The following is a 17687-nucleotide window of genomic DNA, read 5'->3' on the forward strand; positions in this document are numbered from 1 at the left end:
ATTGCCAGTTTTATCGAGCACGTGACCTAAATGACCAATAAGGTCACGTAGTCGATAAACCCGGCCCATTATCATATAAAGAGATCCAGGAACTGCTTTGCGTCAGTTTTCTCTGTCGCACTGGAAGAACGCGACTGTATGGCGCAGTCAATTATTTGTATTATATGTCTATGTAAAATACTTACTTTAAAACGAATAGTACTCTTAACCTCTTGAGGTTTGGAAACACTACCAGCGCCACCTTGAAATTGTCGAAAATCAACTGAACTGTAATCGAAAGGTTTAAACTCTACTTCGCTGTTTTGATTATCATCACCATTTTGAGGACGTGTTTGGTTTTGTTGGAATTTTTTCTTTTGTTTTTGTTTGTTTTTAAACCTTTGAGGCTTTTGTTTATGTTGCTTATGGGGTTGGTCAGTATGATTTTGCCCATCCAATTGATTTTCTTCCTCACTTTCTTTCGTAAACCTATAATAAAAAATTATACTTCGTTACCAATTGTTCACTTTTTTCGCAGAAAAATTTGTCGAAAATAAGCATCTTATTTTCGACAAAAAGGACAATAGAAAAGTTTGTTTTTTAATTCACTTTCCGGGACATTTTATGCAAAGGACGCCCCTTATTTTTAACATCAATTTGTTCTTCGTATGAAATAGATGAAAACCCATTTTGCAAAATATAATTTACAATATCAGATTTATCAGTAGGTACACGAGTTTCTCCCATAGCTTGCATTTTTTAGGTTAATTTTCCAGAGTCTTTAATTTTAAAAAAGAAAAAACTTCAAATATATCAAAAAACTCAGTAACTATTTACGGCAGCAATATATATATATATATATATATATATATATATATATATATATATATATATATATATATATATATATATATATATATATATATATATATATATTTCCCGTGCTCGAATCGGTATCAATAAAGTGTTATGATCATTTCGGCCTATCCCAGCCTTATCAGACACTTGGGCTGATACAAATTCAAACTCGGAAAGTCCAACGAATGTCTCCCAAAACTTCACTACAACAGTAGTTAGCTTACAATGGCGCCACCTGCTTTGGCGGCCGTGAACGAAAACGATATGATAATATCGTTTTCTGTATCCTTTGCGCAAGTCTTGCTTTACTGCTTCCAACCATTTCTTTGGACGTTCTCTTCTTTGTAGTAGTGACCTTATCGCTCTGCTTCCCTTCATTAATCTTTTGTCTATCTCTTTTTCTTCTTTTCCCGTGTTCATTATGGTTACTTCTAAGTATTCAAATTCTGACACTTTTTCAAAACTATACACAATCTCTGCTCCTTTCATTTTGATATATTTGGTATTGTCTCCTCTCATTTCCATATATTGCGTTTTTGTTTGGTTTATTATTAATCCGTATCTTATCGCTTCTTCTTTAAATTTCTGGAAAACTTTTTCTAAATGTTTTTTTGTTCTCGATAGTATCACCACATCATCCGCGTACACTATGCACTGTTCCCTGCTATTGAAAATAGTCCTGTTTGTGCTTATATTTGTATCCCCTTATTTTAAGCCTCTATTTACTGTAAACTGTCTTGAAAAGCTTCCTTCCATTGTTAACCTATTCATCGTGTTCCTAAGCGTCATTCTGACTAGCCTTATAAGCTTTTCTGGTATTTCTAATGTTCTCATGGCCTCATATAGCATCGTTCGATTTAAGAAGTCATATGCTTGTTTAAAATCGATAAACAGCATATGTAATTCAAAGTTTTGTTCGCAGCTATTATTTTGTATTAATTTTAACATACCTATTTGATCAGTAGTTATTCTTCCTGATCTAAAACTTCCCTGGTATTATCCAATCACTTTGTTATCATATTTTATTAATCTTTTCCTAATAATTTTTGCTAGTATTTTATAGACTACTTCTAATAGTGCTATACCTCTATAGTTTTCGCACTCCGTTTTGTCTCCTTTTTTATAGATAGGACAAATAAGAGCACTATTCCATTGTTTCGGCATTTCTTCCTTTTGTCAAATTATTAGTGTCAAGTGAAATATCCTTTCCTTCAATCTTTCGCCACCTTCCCTAAAAATCTCAGCTGGGATACCACTTTGTCCTGCACTTTTGTTATTTTTTAGGTCTCTTATTATTTCTTTGACTTCATTCAGAGTTGGTTCTTCGTACGTCCCTTCTTCATCTTCTTACCAATTCTGATTTCCCTCAAGTTCTTCTTGCTGGTCTGTATTTAATAGATCTTCGAAATATTCTGCCCATCTGTTTAATTTTTCTGTTGTTTCTCTTGATTTCTTAACTTCTTGGTAGAAATTATTTACTTCTTTGTTTATGTAGGTTTCTTCTATGTTTTTCAATTGCTTTTCTAGCTGTTCTTTTTTCTGCAAATTCTTTTCACTTTCCTTCTTCTTGCCACATAGTTTCGATCGCATTTCGGGTATTTTCTTTATCTCTTTGTAGTTTTGCCCTGTTTCTTCTTGCCAAAACATTCCTACATTCTTCATCGAACCAGTCTTGCCGTCAACCTGCTTCTCTTGAAGGCGCTCTAATTAGTAATTTAATCTATCTCTAACAGGTTTTGGTATAATTGGTAGTTCTTGCTTTAGTTTTGCTATTATTCGGGTATGGTCACTGTTGGTATCTGCTCCTCTGTAACCTCTGCAATCGATTATTGCCTTATCATGTTTGCTTTCAATTTCGACATGATCTATCTGATTTTTTATTTTTCCATCGGGAGAAGTCGATGTTACCTTATGAATGTCTTTGTGATCAAACTTTATGCTAGCTATCTTCATTTTGATCACAGTATTACTTTGAAAAATCCAAACAAATCAATACGAAACGAATCGATCGAATACGATACCAGGAAAGCCAGTCAGTGCACTAATACTACTTACTACTTACCCCGAAATAACATTTTTTTAAACTCTCCCACGCTCGCAAGGCACGTGACACTTTCGGCCAATCCAAATGAAACATCGGCAGATTCAAATTTGCCGTACCTGTCGTTTAATTTTTCGACTAATCTTTCGTTGATTTTTACATGTAAATCGTCAGCCTAGGATCGACTTGCCGAAACGGGTCTTATAAGAATTCACACGGTCGGATGGAAGGCTCGGATCATTAATTTGAAAAGTGTCTTGATGCATAGGGATCACGTAACGGTCGGATTGGTCGAATTCTTTTAAAAACCATGAAATTCTGTAGTATGTATTATCTTACAGATATCTTTTTTTATTTTACAGAAACAAATGTCATCAACTTATTACCTGCGATAATTAATTATTGAAATACTGATTAAATTAAATATTAAAAAAAATCTATGATATCTATAAATTAATATGTGGGTCGGCACTGCCGACCCTGACTGGCCGCCACTGAGTGGGTGATGCTTTTTGTTTACATTAAAATAATTCAATTAATTATTAAAATTAACACTAGCAATACCTGTTAACAGAAATGCTTGTCAGAGAACGAAAACAAGAAATATGAATGAACAAAAAGGACTCAAGAGCGCAGTTATTCTGCCTTAACTAATTAAAATTAAAAAGAACTTGCTTGATATATATTGTTATGATTCTTAATTTTCAAATTTTTATGTAAAATATTTAATTCTTAATTTTATCTATCTCGGAATTAGTTAAAATATTGAATTATATTCAATATAGTTATTGAAAACTAGGTAAGAAAATAAATTGCAAGTATTTGGTTAGGATTAAGTTTAAAATAAGAAGTTACTTGTAATGGTAAAAGTGCGGGTTGATAAAATAAATGATTCCAAGAACGATTTCACAGAACAGTTGGACACTGAGTGTGAATGGCAGTTGGGATTTTCCGAAAATTAAATTTTATTTGTAGGCCTTTGTAAATATAAAAGAGTTAGGAAAGTTTAAAAGTAATTTGCAAAAAGGGTTTAGAGGAAGAATATAGAAAGTTGTTTTCGATGGTTCATAAAGGGTTATTCCAAATTAATTGGTACGACGTAGTCATTTTGTTGTCAAGCGAGGTCGGCTAATATGTTATGTGTATGTTAAGTGCCGAAAGAAAAGAGTGGGGGAGATAAATCTTGGATTGTCGAAGGGGGAGACTTTGGAGAATGGTGGGAAATACGGCAGGTTTGTTGATGGAAGAAAGAAAACATACGGGGAGTCGATTACAAGATTTTGAAGAGAAAGGTTGTTTGTGTTTCTTGATAAAATTATTAACTAAATATTGATTTTCTGCAGGTTTTTTGGTAAGAGTAGTGTAACAAGCCGTGGAGTGAGTGATTTTGCAGCCAAGCAGTACAAAAGCAGAGAGCTTCCAAACAATTCTAAGTTTTTATTCAATAATAGTTATCTGAGGTGAGTCTAGGGAGATCTTTTTGAGAGTCTGCCAGATTTTGGAGCGATTAGAAGCAGAACCAGATTAGCAGTTTTTTTTATTTTTGTCCGATAAAAATACTTTCTTTGGGGAAAGTTCTAACTTTGTTATTGTTAATGTTATATTGAGGAATTTTGCATATGTCATTTTCTGTTTATTTTTTTTTTATTTATACAATATATTGATGAAATTTATTTTGGATATTTATGTGTTTTATTATTCCTTATAGTCCTCTTACTTCCAAATACAACAGCAGAGATATTGAACTACAAAAACAGAGCCTGAGTAAGATTGAGTTAAGGTAAGCTATTCGAACCTTTGTAGTACAATTCAAAATTTGCTTATCTTAATAATTAATATATATATATATATATATATATATATATATATATATATATATATATATATATATCTAAATCAATATATATATATATATATATATATATATATATATATATATATCTAAATCAATATATATATATATATATATATATATATATATATATATATATATATGTTTGTGTGTGTGTGCATAAACTAACCTTTGTTTTTGATTAACTGCTTTCCTCTTCTGATGTTTTTTTTGACTTGTATGCCTTATTTTATCTGGAGGCGCTCCATCTGCATTATCACTAGATTTCCTTTTATGACTATTATTATCCCCTTTGTTATTAGTCATTTCAGTAGACATTGGTAAAAAGACCGGATGTACAGATGCAGATTGTTCTCTCACAGAGGGAGAATGCTCTCGTTTTCTTTTTGTGCCACCCATCTGTACCAAGGATAATTCTGGTTCTGAAGCTACAGGAGTGCTTTTGGAGAGTTTTAAAAAGTGTTGTCGAATCTGAAAATAAAATAAGTAATTGTCTATTAAACAATTAATTCTTTTTTTTTATGTGATAATGATTGTTCCGGTGATAATTTCTGACAATAAATATTTATGAATACAAACACAAAAGTGGGACATTTTTCAACTATAATTTCACAGTAAAATAAAAGTAATAAATGAAAATAAAGTAAAATTAATGCGATCGGAATAAAAATAGGAACAATAAATAAATTCATCATAGCTCACTTTACGGAAACAAAAATTTAATTAAACAGATAGGAACTATCAAGACCCAAGTATAAAATTAATTCTTTTTTTTTTATATAATAATGATTGTTATGGTGATAATTTTTGACAATAAATATTTATCAATACAAACACAAAAGTGGGACATTTTTCAACTATAATTGCACAGTAAAATAAAAGTAATAAATGAAAATAAAGTAAGATTAATGCGATCGGAATAAAAATAGGATTTTTTTTAATGAAAGTTTATCGCAAATGACCTTTTGGAAGCATGGCTTTCTTATCGCGGACTACGGACGGAATGAAATGATCGGTGCAATGAATCGCGCAGCGCTCGCTCGACCGCACACTACGTGGAAATTGTCAGCCCCATGCGTATTTCTTAATAAAATAAATAAAAATAAAACAAAATGAAATAAATTAAAAAAAAACAAATATAATTAAAATAAAACAAAATAAACTAACACAAAATAAATTTAAAAACCATCGCTCCGTCTCCTTCTCGGTCACTCTCGGAGTGCCAAATTCTGTTTTTTAGCTGTAGTTAAAATTTACCTTCCTTTCAGTTTTCATTTTTTTTAAATACCTTTATGTAAAAGAGTTCATTTAAGATTAATGTTTGATAGCATTAAAAATATATTAATAATCTCGAATCTTGCAAGATGAAGTTGTCTTATGGGGCCCCCGTAAATGTCTCGAAATTTGCTATTTTCCTTGAACTATTTATATCTACTGATACTTGTAGTTCCTTTGCCATAAAATTCTCCATAATCCCTCGAAAAACTTTTTGATCATTTGTATCAATTTTTATTCCTTGTATTATTACATTTTTCCTCCTTCTTTCTCTCTCCAATTTCTCTATTTTTTTGTTTGCTGTGTTAAATTTTTTAATTGACCTATTATAGCTCTTTCGTTTGTTTTCCGCAGCTTTTTATCTCATCTTTGTAGTCGCTGTGTTGATCTTTTAGTTTTTATCCTTCTTTAGTTGTGTGAATTATTCTCCGGATCTATACTGATCTTTTTTATGTCTTTTATATCCATTGTTAATTCCCTCACTATTTTCACCATTTGGTCCATTCCATTTGTGTTTTCTTTATCTCTTTTTTGTGGTGTTCTCGATGTTTTTTATCTTTTAATTTAGTATACGCCCTCTTCTCTTGTCCTTTTCCAAATTTCCACCCACACCCGTGCTAGCCATGCGTAATTCTCCAGCAGTTTTATTCGTAGTTAAAATTCAGAATCCGGCCTGCTTATCTGTAAGCTTTATACTTACAGTTCTTTTTTTTGTAACTTAAATGCAATGAAACCGGCTAAATTTTCCAATCCATCCCATTCCAGGTATTTTATATTCGAATTAATAAAATCTTGATGACTGTCAATTAAATCTTCAGGGTTAATTTCTGTATCACCACTAGGAAGGTTTAGAGAGGAAAAGATCTCTTCAGTGACAATTTCATAATTAATTATACTATTAGTAGTAATATTCCACTATAGTTTTTCTTTTAAACAATAGTCAGCTTCTGTAAAATGTTTTGATCACATTCTCGCGGTTTCTACATTAAATTTGTCTCGCTGAAAATAATTGAAGACCCATACTTTACGCATTTGTTTGTCTCTAGGAATTTTTTCTCTAGGAAAAGATTTACTTTTTTTATTATAATTGTTTAAACAACCCACCACTGCGCAATACATTATGGCAACCAAATAATTAGTCTTCTTTATAAAGTAGCTACAGGTAGTCGAGAGGAAGTTGCGTACGATATATAAATTAGGTGATATTAACACAGTAAACTGAATGTTTTCACCACAAAATTTATATAACAATATAATATACAAAGTCTTTACTACATCAATAAATAAATAAAAATCTCATTCGTTACGTTTTGAAGCACACAGGATAGCAACAGATAGAGCATTTAACTTGGCATCATTAAACTTGTCTCGGGCTTACGTCACAGGTATGCGAGAGAGATGCAAGAACATGCGCGTTGACTTATCTTGTTAGTTATAGTATCATGATACGACTTTACGTGTAATTAAATTTTATTTGATCGGACTATCTCGGACTACCTTCACAAAAGAATATTGAAGATATGCAAAAGCGAAAAGTAGAGTTTAGATCACAGGCAATTACAAATTAAATAAAAAAATATATCCAGAAACAGAAGAAACAACGATAAGATAAAGACGATCAAAAATTGGTTTAAGTTTTAAATTACAAAACAACTGAATGTTACGACTAGTCTTACCTCCTCAATTCTCTGCTCGTCAGTCATAGTAATAACTTCTTCTTGATTCTGATTTCCATTTTCAATATTTTCAGCTTCCGACGATTTTTCTTCTTCTGCTTGAATATAGCTTCTAACTAATTTATACCTCTCAAACGGTCTCAAAAATTTAAAGTTGATTTTATTTTTCTGTAAAAGAAGTGGATTGAATTGATATGAATACGATGGTAGATAAAGGATTAGCGATCAAAGTAATTTAGTGAGTTGCAAATTCTAAGCGATGGGAAAATCCAAAACTTTATTTAATCTTTTTTCTTTATAACAATGATAAACACATTAAGAACAAGCGATTTAACAGTCATAAAATTTCTTGCAAGAGGCAGTTTTGTATTTAGGTACTTACCTAAAATTGGTACCTACGTTTTACTACTAAATGATATTTTTATAAAATGTTTAATTTATATAAAATTTCTTATCCGGTTTACATTTATATTAAAAATTAAACCAATATATACATAATAAACAAAAATAATTACCTGTTCTTCATCATCCGAATTATCTGGTGTTAGAAATACAGAACATCTTGGTTTATCAGTTTCATTCTCTAACTTTCCACTTGACAATTTCATTAAACTTAGAGTATTATTTCCCAAAAGGGTCGGCAAATCATCTCGAAATTCATTTGCTTTTGTCAAATCATGTGGACAATTTAACGGACTATCTACATTTATTTTTGATATTTTCTTGGTGCTTCCTCTTGCTCTAGTATCTTCCTTAAATATTGGCTACGGCAAAATATAAATCGAAAATTAAGTAGAAATATATTTCTAGTCTCTCTCTCTCTCACTATATATATATATATATATATATATATATAATATATTTTAAAATATTGTACTTACATAACTATATAATTTTAATAAGTTAAGTTTTAATGTTTTGTCAATTTAAAAATTTAATGGATTAACCTCATGTTATAAGTTTTTATACTAGTTTTATACAATGTTATTTAATTCTAATTGCATTGTATTTACTGATACCATATTTTAGCATATCCTGAAGAAGCAAATAAATTTTGCGAAAGCTTGATTAAAGAACAAAGAGTTTCACTTTCCTGCCCTATTAATGACTGCAACCTCAAAATAAAACTTTATTTTACATAACGTGTCAGTCAATAATACCTAACTACTTTATATATATATATATATATATATATATATATATATATATATATATATATATATATATATACATATAGAGAGAGAGAGAGCGAGAAAAACTTTTTTTAATTCCTTGGTTTCCCTGTTATAAATAGAAAACATAATTTTTGCCATATAAGCACTTTAATTTGCAGTTTCCATAAGCACTTTATATAAACACTTCATAATACACTTTATATTTATGTCTGCACTTTTTGCTAGTTTGCAAAAGTGGTATCTGACCCTAAAGCCACACGGCAGGTACTTTAAATAACGACTGATTCAAGGTCGGATTTAAAATACTCGCCAATGGTGCACTTACAAAACAACCCAGTTTATTAAGTTATGATACATATTGAAGAGATCTTTTATATCGGTTTTATTATTGATAGAATTTTGATTTTTTATTATGTGAATCATCTCCAATACACATCTTTTGTTGTAGTTCTGTTCTTTTTCCAAAATCTGTACATTTTCAAAATCAAAAAAATGGCTACTTTCTAGAGAATGCTTAGCTAAGGCTGTAGTAATTAAACACTACTTAATAGTAATTAAACACAAACAGTATACTGTTATGATTCAAAAATATGCACAAAGTTTAAATGACACAGAAAAGAATTACAGATCGGACTTATATTCATGTATGGTTTTATTTGTGTTGCAAGTGAAATTGACTTATTTTCGACGTAAGATGGTGAATTGTGAAATTTAAAATATTAAGCAGAATTAAATGTAAAAATATGTATGAATAGATAGTGTTTCGCTTTAAAATTCAGGGAAAAACTGTTTGATGTTGTTTTTAACGATGGCGAATATAAAACAGCGATTAATCGTATTAAGATATTGTCTTTCAAAACGGGGAAAGTTTGAGAAAGTTAATTAATGCAAAGTCTTTTGTTTGGGATATATCGAAAACCAGAAAATTATAAATTGGATGGATTTCTGAGGAGTTGGGAATTTTACTAGTGTGTTTGAAATACTAAAATATGATTGGTTGGAAAGAGAGAATGGTAGGAGTAGTTGAATGTTTGATGAGATTTTGAAAGCGCAGAAAAGGCTGTCATATCCTTATTCGTGAAAATAAGAACATCTGAAGCTGAAAAGAGATTGCATACCGGTGAACTTGAACGGTAGAAAAAAATTAAGTTGTATGAATTGAGGGGCTGAGAGGAAAAGTGGTACAAGTGACATTTAGATAGTTTTGAGAAAATGAGAGTTAAAGTTTAAGTAGTGGCACAAAAAGACCAAACAAAATTTTAAAATCTAATCAAGATATTATTATTAGTAAGTTCTTAATGTTTTCATGTGCAGTTTTTACAATCATATACATTTAGTTTTTTTGAAACATTTTTTACAAAATGTACATGTACCATTTTTGTTGTTTAGAGTAAAAATGGTACAAGTAAATATTACCATGAGTAAATAAATAAATAATATCTTTTATAAAAGAAATACACGTAATTTTTTGAACATTTATTTAAGAAGCTACATTAGATACGAAAACAAAATGTATATTGCACAAAAATACAGGAACAAAAAATGCATAAAAATAATAACGAAATGATATTATATAGACGTGCTACCAACTGAGCTAAATATCTTCCTCATCATCATAGTCGCTCAAAAGTATTTTATCATTGTCGTCTACCTCATCGTCATCTTCATTGTCCTTCTCTTTTCTTTCTTCAGGTTGCATTGGCTTCTTTTTCTGACCTTGTTTTCCCTTCTTCGCAGTGTGATTGAGCTGATTGTAAAATTGATGGTAAATTGGTGGCACAAAGCATAGTAGGTCTTGTAAATTCTTCCATTTTTCATACTTCAGACTCATGGGTGAACTATTCAGTTGGCTAAGACTAATATTCTGAGGTGGTCTTCCACGCATCTTCTTCATACAGTTAACAGTTATAAATTCAGTCTCTTCATTGAGAGTGTACTTGAATTTCATAGTAAATGGGTCTTTCTTCTCAAACCGAATCCATTTTATTTCTCTCCATTTTATCTGATTATTCTCATCATCCTTTTTAATATTTTCCTGCACGTACTCGTTGAAGTTTTCGAGTGAAATGAAGTGCTCCATCTTCATTTCTTCACATTTAAACTTCTTAGAACTGTTTCTCACAGCATTCATCCACTCACTGGGTACAAAAATATAAGGTACTTGCTTTTTGTACTTTTCAATGACTCCGAAATCTTCATCGCATTCCATGAAGGTATGTCCCGGTTCAAGGAATTTGTGGTCTATTATTTCTAGCTGAGTTTCTTTAACCACATACATAAAAAATTTCACAATATTTTTATTCTTATTTTGTCCCGAACAAGAATCACTAAATGCAATAAGATGTCGTGTATTTTGATTAAGACCAGCAATAAATTTCCAAAGACATGAAGAAACTTCCATAGAGCCTCTGGATGCTACCGATTCATCCCACATATACATTGAAGCACATTTCTTGCCCAAATTATGGACTCCAAAATTATATGTCCATAATACTCGCATATAAAACACTTTGTTGGTTGTAAGTGCTGGTGTAGGTAAAGTTTTTTGTAGATCGAAACAAACTGATACCACTTCTTCATTCCTTGAAGTTTCAGCCACTATTTTTGCCTCTTTTTTGGCTTGTATTCCCGATTCGGCTTTTCGGTGATGAAGCTCTCTCTCGCACATTATTTTCTTTTTATCTGACTCACTTGTGCACGATTTTATTGACGTTTCGAACTTATCGCACTTATTACAAGTATCGGACAAGGGATGATGAAAACTTAGATTAAATTCGGTATTAAACACTCTCCTGTAGAACCATTCCTTGACAGGAGCTTCGTTATTTTCTTGACAATGCTCTAGGTAACACTTATACATTTTTCTTATGGTCAAAAATGAAGGAAGGTACCGTCTACGGGGATTGTAATGTCTGGTGTAATGGCTGGTATATTTTGGAAACATATCAATATGTCGTTTTACCTTATCAATTACATCCTGTGATAGTTTATTAGGACATGGAGCTCTTCCTCTTTTATCAACAGCGGTGATTCCAACGTCAGATATCCCATTTAAAATTCTCGAATAACGTCCATTGCTGATATCCAAAGTTTTTAAGAAAAACATTTTGCAAACTCTCATATTTTTTAGTTTGATAGTAACGCTCTTTCCTTTATTAGTAACAGCTTCTGTACGTCGTCGTTTGGGCAAAGCGATCTCTGTACAAGACGTAATGAATGCATTCTGCAGATTCCAATTTCCTAGACCCCAGAATTGGTTAAATATTTCCTGTCTTTCTTCATCGGTGAATTTTTGACACTGAAATCTGCAAGTATGTATATAATTTTGCAAACTTCTTGCTTTTACTAACTTGTTTTTATAGCCTACGTATTCCTCACCTGCATTTCTTTTTCGTTTTCTTACTTGCCTCTTATCTAAATCGCTATATCTCAAACGTTTTTTGCCCTTTTTCTTTAATGACTTGTTTAAATGAACATCTGCAATGTTTTGTAGATCATGATTACTATCGCTACTACTTTCTTCTATTGGACTATAGTTTCTGTCCTCTTCTGAATCGTCATATTCCGAATAACTGTCAGATTCTGAAACAAAAAAGAAACATTTTAAGGTTATGCTATAAGTTTCTTTCAACTACTACTTTTTGAAGACATAGATAAATAAAATAACCCTATAAAATAACAATTGAAAAAATATAAAACGCATTGAAGACTTACCTTGCATTATTTTAAGGCTATTTCACAAATTGTATTAATATTCCTGCACACTTTTAAAACGTGGCTGTACAAACAACTACATAAGGTTTAGAACAAAAGTGGGACATGTAACCTTGGACCACTTATACAGAAAACCATTACCAGAAATTGGTGAGAGCTTTTACTTCTCACATACAGATGTCCGTACTGTAGTGTGTTTTGTACTTGTACCATTTTTATATTAATAAATCTCAACATCCTCTAGCCACTCATGCACATATCTCACTTTTATACAAAATGTCACTTGTACCACTTTTCCTCTCAGCCCCTCAATTAAAAAGTAATTTTGTTTTCGAAAGTGTTTGAAAGAGTGATAGCAGTGGCAGTTCCATGTATGCTGATTGGTAGCAGTGCAGAAGTTAATGTTAACAGTATATGTACGTACCGATAAATTACCATTGTATCGGAAGAAGCTTAGGCTAGGAGAATTTAGTATCCAAAAGGAGATATAAGTTTGATTAGGACGTGAGAAAGAGATTAGTTTTTTGGAAGCAGATCCAAGGAGTGAGTTTAGCTAGCGGGTTGACAAAAGAGTGGGTCAATTTTAGAATTGAAAGATATTGAAAGTTAATCGGTTTGGTAAAATTTGAGAACAATATTACAGAGATATAAAGTTTTGAAACAGAACAGTAAGTAATTAAATTTATATTGTTGTTTTTGTGTTGTATAAGTTTTGTAAAGTAGTATAGGTCATTTACAAAAGCGAATTAATTTTAGCTACGCAGTTTTTAATTGTCAGGATAGGGAAGGATCATTTCTTTTATTTCCTTCTATTTCTGTTGTTTGTAATGAATACTATTAAAAGGTAAAAGTATTTCAAAACTCACAAAAGATCCCTCAAATTAAATTTGAAAATATTATTTACAATTTGGCGTCTGTAATTAAGATCATTGGAATATTTATTGAATAAAAAACTGATTAATTTATTTTTATTGTTTGTTTTGTCAATTTAATTGAATTTTATAAAAATCAGTAAGTATCTGTAACTCTCGTCCAAACGTGGACGGCTGTAAAGAAATAACGGGCATAATAGTTGTTTTGGAAAGTATTTAGTATATGTTTCCATATTTGACATTTTTTTACTTTCTTTTACTGTACTATAATATGATCTTATTTAATGGTTGTTTCTACTCTATTCTAACTAGTTATTTGCTTTAAAAGATATTATTTTCTGTTATTCAGTAAAATCTCATTGTTAAACTGGATTAAACACATTTAGTCTGTTTTTAAGTTCAAAGAATCTAACTTTCTTTTGTTATTTTTGGAAATTATGTCGCCAGCACACAAACCGCTGTAAAGTATCATATTTCAGTGACCATTAAGTTAGATTATCGCCATTCAAAAGCGCCATAACTTATGGTCCTAAAGTTTTGGGAAAAATTTCAAAAGCATATAACTCTGACCACAATAATCTTATATTTTTATTAAATTATTCAACAATTTAACTTAACTATCCTTATTATAAATCAAAATTCAAATGACAGACAAGGGACCATTATTTTCGATTTGCCTAATAATTCCCCTGACACGTTGCATCATATTTGGACGACCTCGGCGTCAATTTCTCTAATTTTTGTGGCGTCTTAACTGTTCCTGAGTTTGTGATTCCCATCCGTTATTATAGACTTTCCGACTAATACTGCCCAGAACTCTTCAATTGGACGAGCCTGAGGTAGGTTGGGGGGATTGTCTGCTTTCGGTACAAAGGTAATGTTGTTAGTTTCGTACCAGTTCCTTGTGATCCTCGCGTAATGACATGAAGCAAGATCTGGCCAAAAGACTATTTGATCATTTGCATGATGTGTGTTCACAAACTGAAGCAATTTAGAGAGACATCTTGAATATAAATATTTGCGTTTAAGGCTTCGCCTCGAACAACACCAATGTAGGGCTGTGAGATAAAGCCAGCCTCAGAAATTGCACACCATTGCATTAATTTCATTTAACCTTTAGTTTTAGCGACCTTTAGTTTTACACAAAACAATAGTGAAAAATAGAACATAAGTAGAAACATGTAGGTATGTTATATAATTTGATATTTTTCTTTTTCTCTGAATTTTAAAACAGTTGATATATGTAAATTTATAAACATTCTACAAGTTTATTTGAAGGGATTTAGTACATTTTTACAAATATTTGATATAACAATTCGCGAAAAATTTTATCGAGGTTGGGTTTGGTTTCTTGTATAAGAGATTATGGTTGGTTGCTGGTAAACATGTCGGTCACAAGAAAACAAAGTAGAATGCAGGAATGGAAAGAAAATAACTGAGAAGTAATTGTGGAAGAAGTATCTCACAATGAGGAAAATGTCACAGTAGTTGAGGAGAAACAAGAAACAGGCATGTTAGAAAATTTTATAATGACAATGATGAAAAAGCAGCAAGAAAATCAAGAAGAAAATAAAAAATATAGAGAAGAAGATAAAAAAATACAACAAGAAAATCAAGAAGAAAATAAAAAATTACAAGTCGAATTGAAAGCAGATTGGAAAAATATAAATAAAAAAAATAGATAAAATAGTAGAAGAAACATAAATAAAATTAGAAAGTCAAAGGCAGAAAATAGAAATTTTACAAGTACAAATAGAAAATATTAGAGAAAACATATAAAAAATTACAAACGTGGATGAAAACGATTGAAGGGAAACTGTAGAAATTAAAGACATCCAGCGGAAAAAGTTTGAAAAATAAATTAAATTTTTTTCAAAACTTTAATGACTACAAAGAAAACAATATTATCTGTGTGTTTGAGAAAACTGCGTTTAAAGTTTTTGCCAAAAATACTTTTAGTTATATTTTCAATGTAAAGCATGCTTTTCTTACCAACTTTGGCCCAAAGGATAATAAATTTGAACAGAATAAGACAGTTTTCATTTTTTGTTCTGAATTTAATAATTTTGAAAAAAAAAGACGACATTGGACCTTGTTGCATATTTTTTTTTTTATTTGTGTTTATTCTCTTTTGTGACATTGTCCATTACAATCAGAACAATATAAAAAAAACAATGGTATTGTTTTGATAAGTTTATTATGTAGCAACATAGTTGATTAAGAAGGTACAAATAATAATGCAAAGACCAAAAATAATAAAATTGCTAATTTAAAATAGGGGTCCTCTATAAAATAAGGATTCTCTGTTTGAAGATCATCTATTCTGTTATTCTGAAGAAACCTGTTGTTCTGATGAAACCTGTTATTCTGATGAAACCTGTTATTCTGAAGAAACCTGTTATTCTGATTAAACCTGTTATTCTGAAGAAACCTGTTATTGTGATGAAAGCTGTTATTTTGATGAAACCGGTTATTCTGAAGAAACCTGTTATTGTGATGAAAGCTGTTATTTTGATGAAACCGGTTATTCTGAAGAAACCTGTTATTCTGATATATCATTTTCTGCCTCCAGAGCTTCACCTGGAAAGTATTCCACTATATTGCAATTATTTGTTCAAGGAAATGGTTGTAGTGTATATATATACAGTGATGAGTGTCTTACCACCCGGCTTTTTAACGTAAGAGATAGAAAACACAGTTAGTTACCTTGTGAAATAAAAAGAGATGAAACTCGTAGAGGTGAGAAATAATCGGAAAAACCTATAATTTATATTACATTACATTACCACTATCGATAGTCTCACACCTCTAGACGTTAGATTCGAGCTAAATCACCTCGGTCATAATTATTATGAGTAACGTCGAATGTGTGACATATTTCCATTTTTTAATTTCGCATAAAGTAAAAACTGATTGACCACAATAAAGCAAAAATGTGAATAAAATAATTTAATTAATAGTGATTATTTAATCTAAAGTTTTAAATTATTAACCAAGAATAATTTCTACTATGATTTGAGGAGTTTCATACACTCTTTGTCACGGAATAATTATAAATCCTTCGTGGATTAGTGGTAAGAATTCGACATTGCGATACAGACATCGCAGACGATTAGAGTTCAAAACCCACATGTGGTTTTTTTTTTTTTTTTTTTTTTTAATAATTTGAAATTATGCAAAGATCGTTTTGCTTTGAATCACTAAACAAAACTAAAGTTAAAACAAGAAGTCTTATTGACAAAACAGTATCGCCGTACTTTCGAAAATAAAGTAAAAACTTTTAAAGAATGTTTAAATAAGTAAAAATTCTACAAAAATAAAAAAATATCCGTGGCCACTAATCAATCGATTAGGAAAAGTTGCACTGAGATATTCACTGACGATGCGAGAATTATGTGCAGGACAACCATCGTGTTGAAACCATATGGAATCGAAAGGTATTGGTAAATTACAAAGGGCTGGGACAATTTCATTTTGCAGAAGTTCCAAGTATTTCCGCCCAGTCAACATACCGTCTATAAAAAATGGACCAATGACATGATTCAGTATTACGCCTCCCCAAACATTTACTTTTCGAAGACGCTGGGTACGAGCGACATAAATCTGACAAGGATTTCCTCGAGATCAATACCTAGCATTGATTGAATTGTGATGGCCATGCAATGAAAACGTACATTCATCGGTGAACAAAACGTTCTCTAAAAAATGTTCATCTTGATGTGACATTTCCATTGCAGTTTGACAAAATTCTAAACGTCTATATTGATCCCCAGGGAATTGTTCGTTGGATTTATGAAGTTTATAGGGACGGTATCGATGTCTTTACAAAATTTCACCTACTCTAAATCTTGGAATTCCACATTGTTCTCCGAAACGAGATGTTGATTGGGTAGGATTTTGCTCAATACTTGCACAAATCAAAGTGTCCCTTAGTTCCAAATCTGGATTTACCTCCCTTAGTCTGCGAACTCCTCTTGGAGCGAACACGGATCCATAAGTAAAAAAATTACGTATAATAGACTGAATTGTTGATCGTGCTGGAGCCGGCCTATTTGGAAACATATTTACAAATTGTTGTCTAATCATGTTGTCTGATAATCCATTCACATGCCAGACAACAATTTGCACTTTTTCCTCGACCGTTAAAATCCTTTTCACGAATTGCTTTTTCAATAAAAAGTTTCTGTTTACCGTAAAAACACTTCTCGATGTGTTATTATTTGAGAACTTGAAGGCTTGATGATT

The 17687-nt window shown here is 31.1% G+C and overlaps 2 protein-coding genes across 2 annotated transcripts in view; both read right to left on the reverse strand.

Annotated features, from left to right (window-relative positions):
• The window catches only part of Rrp6 (exosome component Rrp6), a 45268-nt gene that overhangs the window by 1161 nt on the left and 26420 nt on the right, over positions 1–17687 (reverse strand). Inside the window, exons 8-11 of the mRNA XM_072535303.1 lie at positions 8197–8445; positions 7682–7849; positions 4900–5201; positions 186–468 (exon numbers count right to left, since the gene is read on the reverse strand). Of these exons, the coding sequence (XP_072391404.1) occupies positions 186–468; positions 4900–5201; positions 7682–7849; positions 8197–8445 (1002 nt within the window). The remainder of the gene's footprint in view (positions 1–185; positions 469–4899; positions 5202–7681; positions 7850–8196; positions 8446–17687) is intronic.
• Positions 10019–12880, reverse strand: LOC140443829 (uncharacterized). Its single transcript, XM_072535302.1, has 2 exons — positions 12571–12880; positions 10019–12438 (listed from the first exon to the last, which is right to left on the reverse strand). Exons 1-2 carry the CDS (start codon positions 12575–12577, stop codon positions 10451–10453), a joined length of 1995 nt encoding a protein of 664 aa, XP_072391403.1. The 5' UTR covers positions 12578–12880; the 3' UTR covers positions 10019–10450.

The sequence above is a fragment of the Diabrotica undecimpunctata genome, chromosome 6 (assembly GCF_040954645.1).
Source record: "Diabrotica undecimpunctata isolate CICGRU chromosome 6, icDiaUnde3, whole genome shotgun sequence".
In the NCBI taxonomy this organism is placed as follows: Eukaryota; Metazoa; Arthropoda; class Insecta; order Coleoptera; family Chrysomelidae; genus Diabrotica; species Diabrotica undecimpunctata.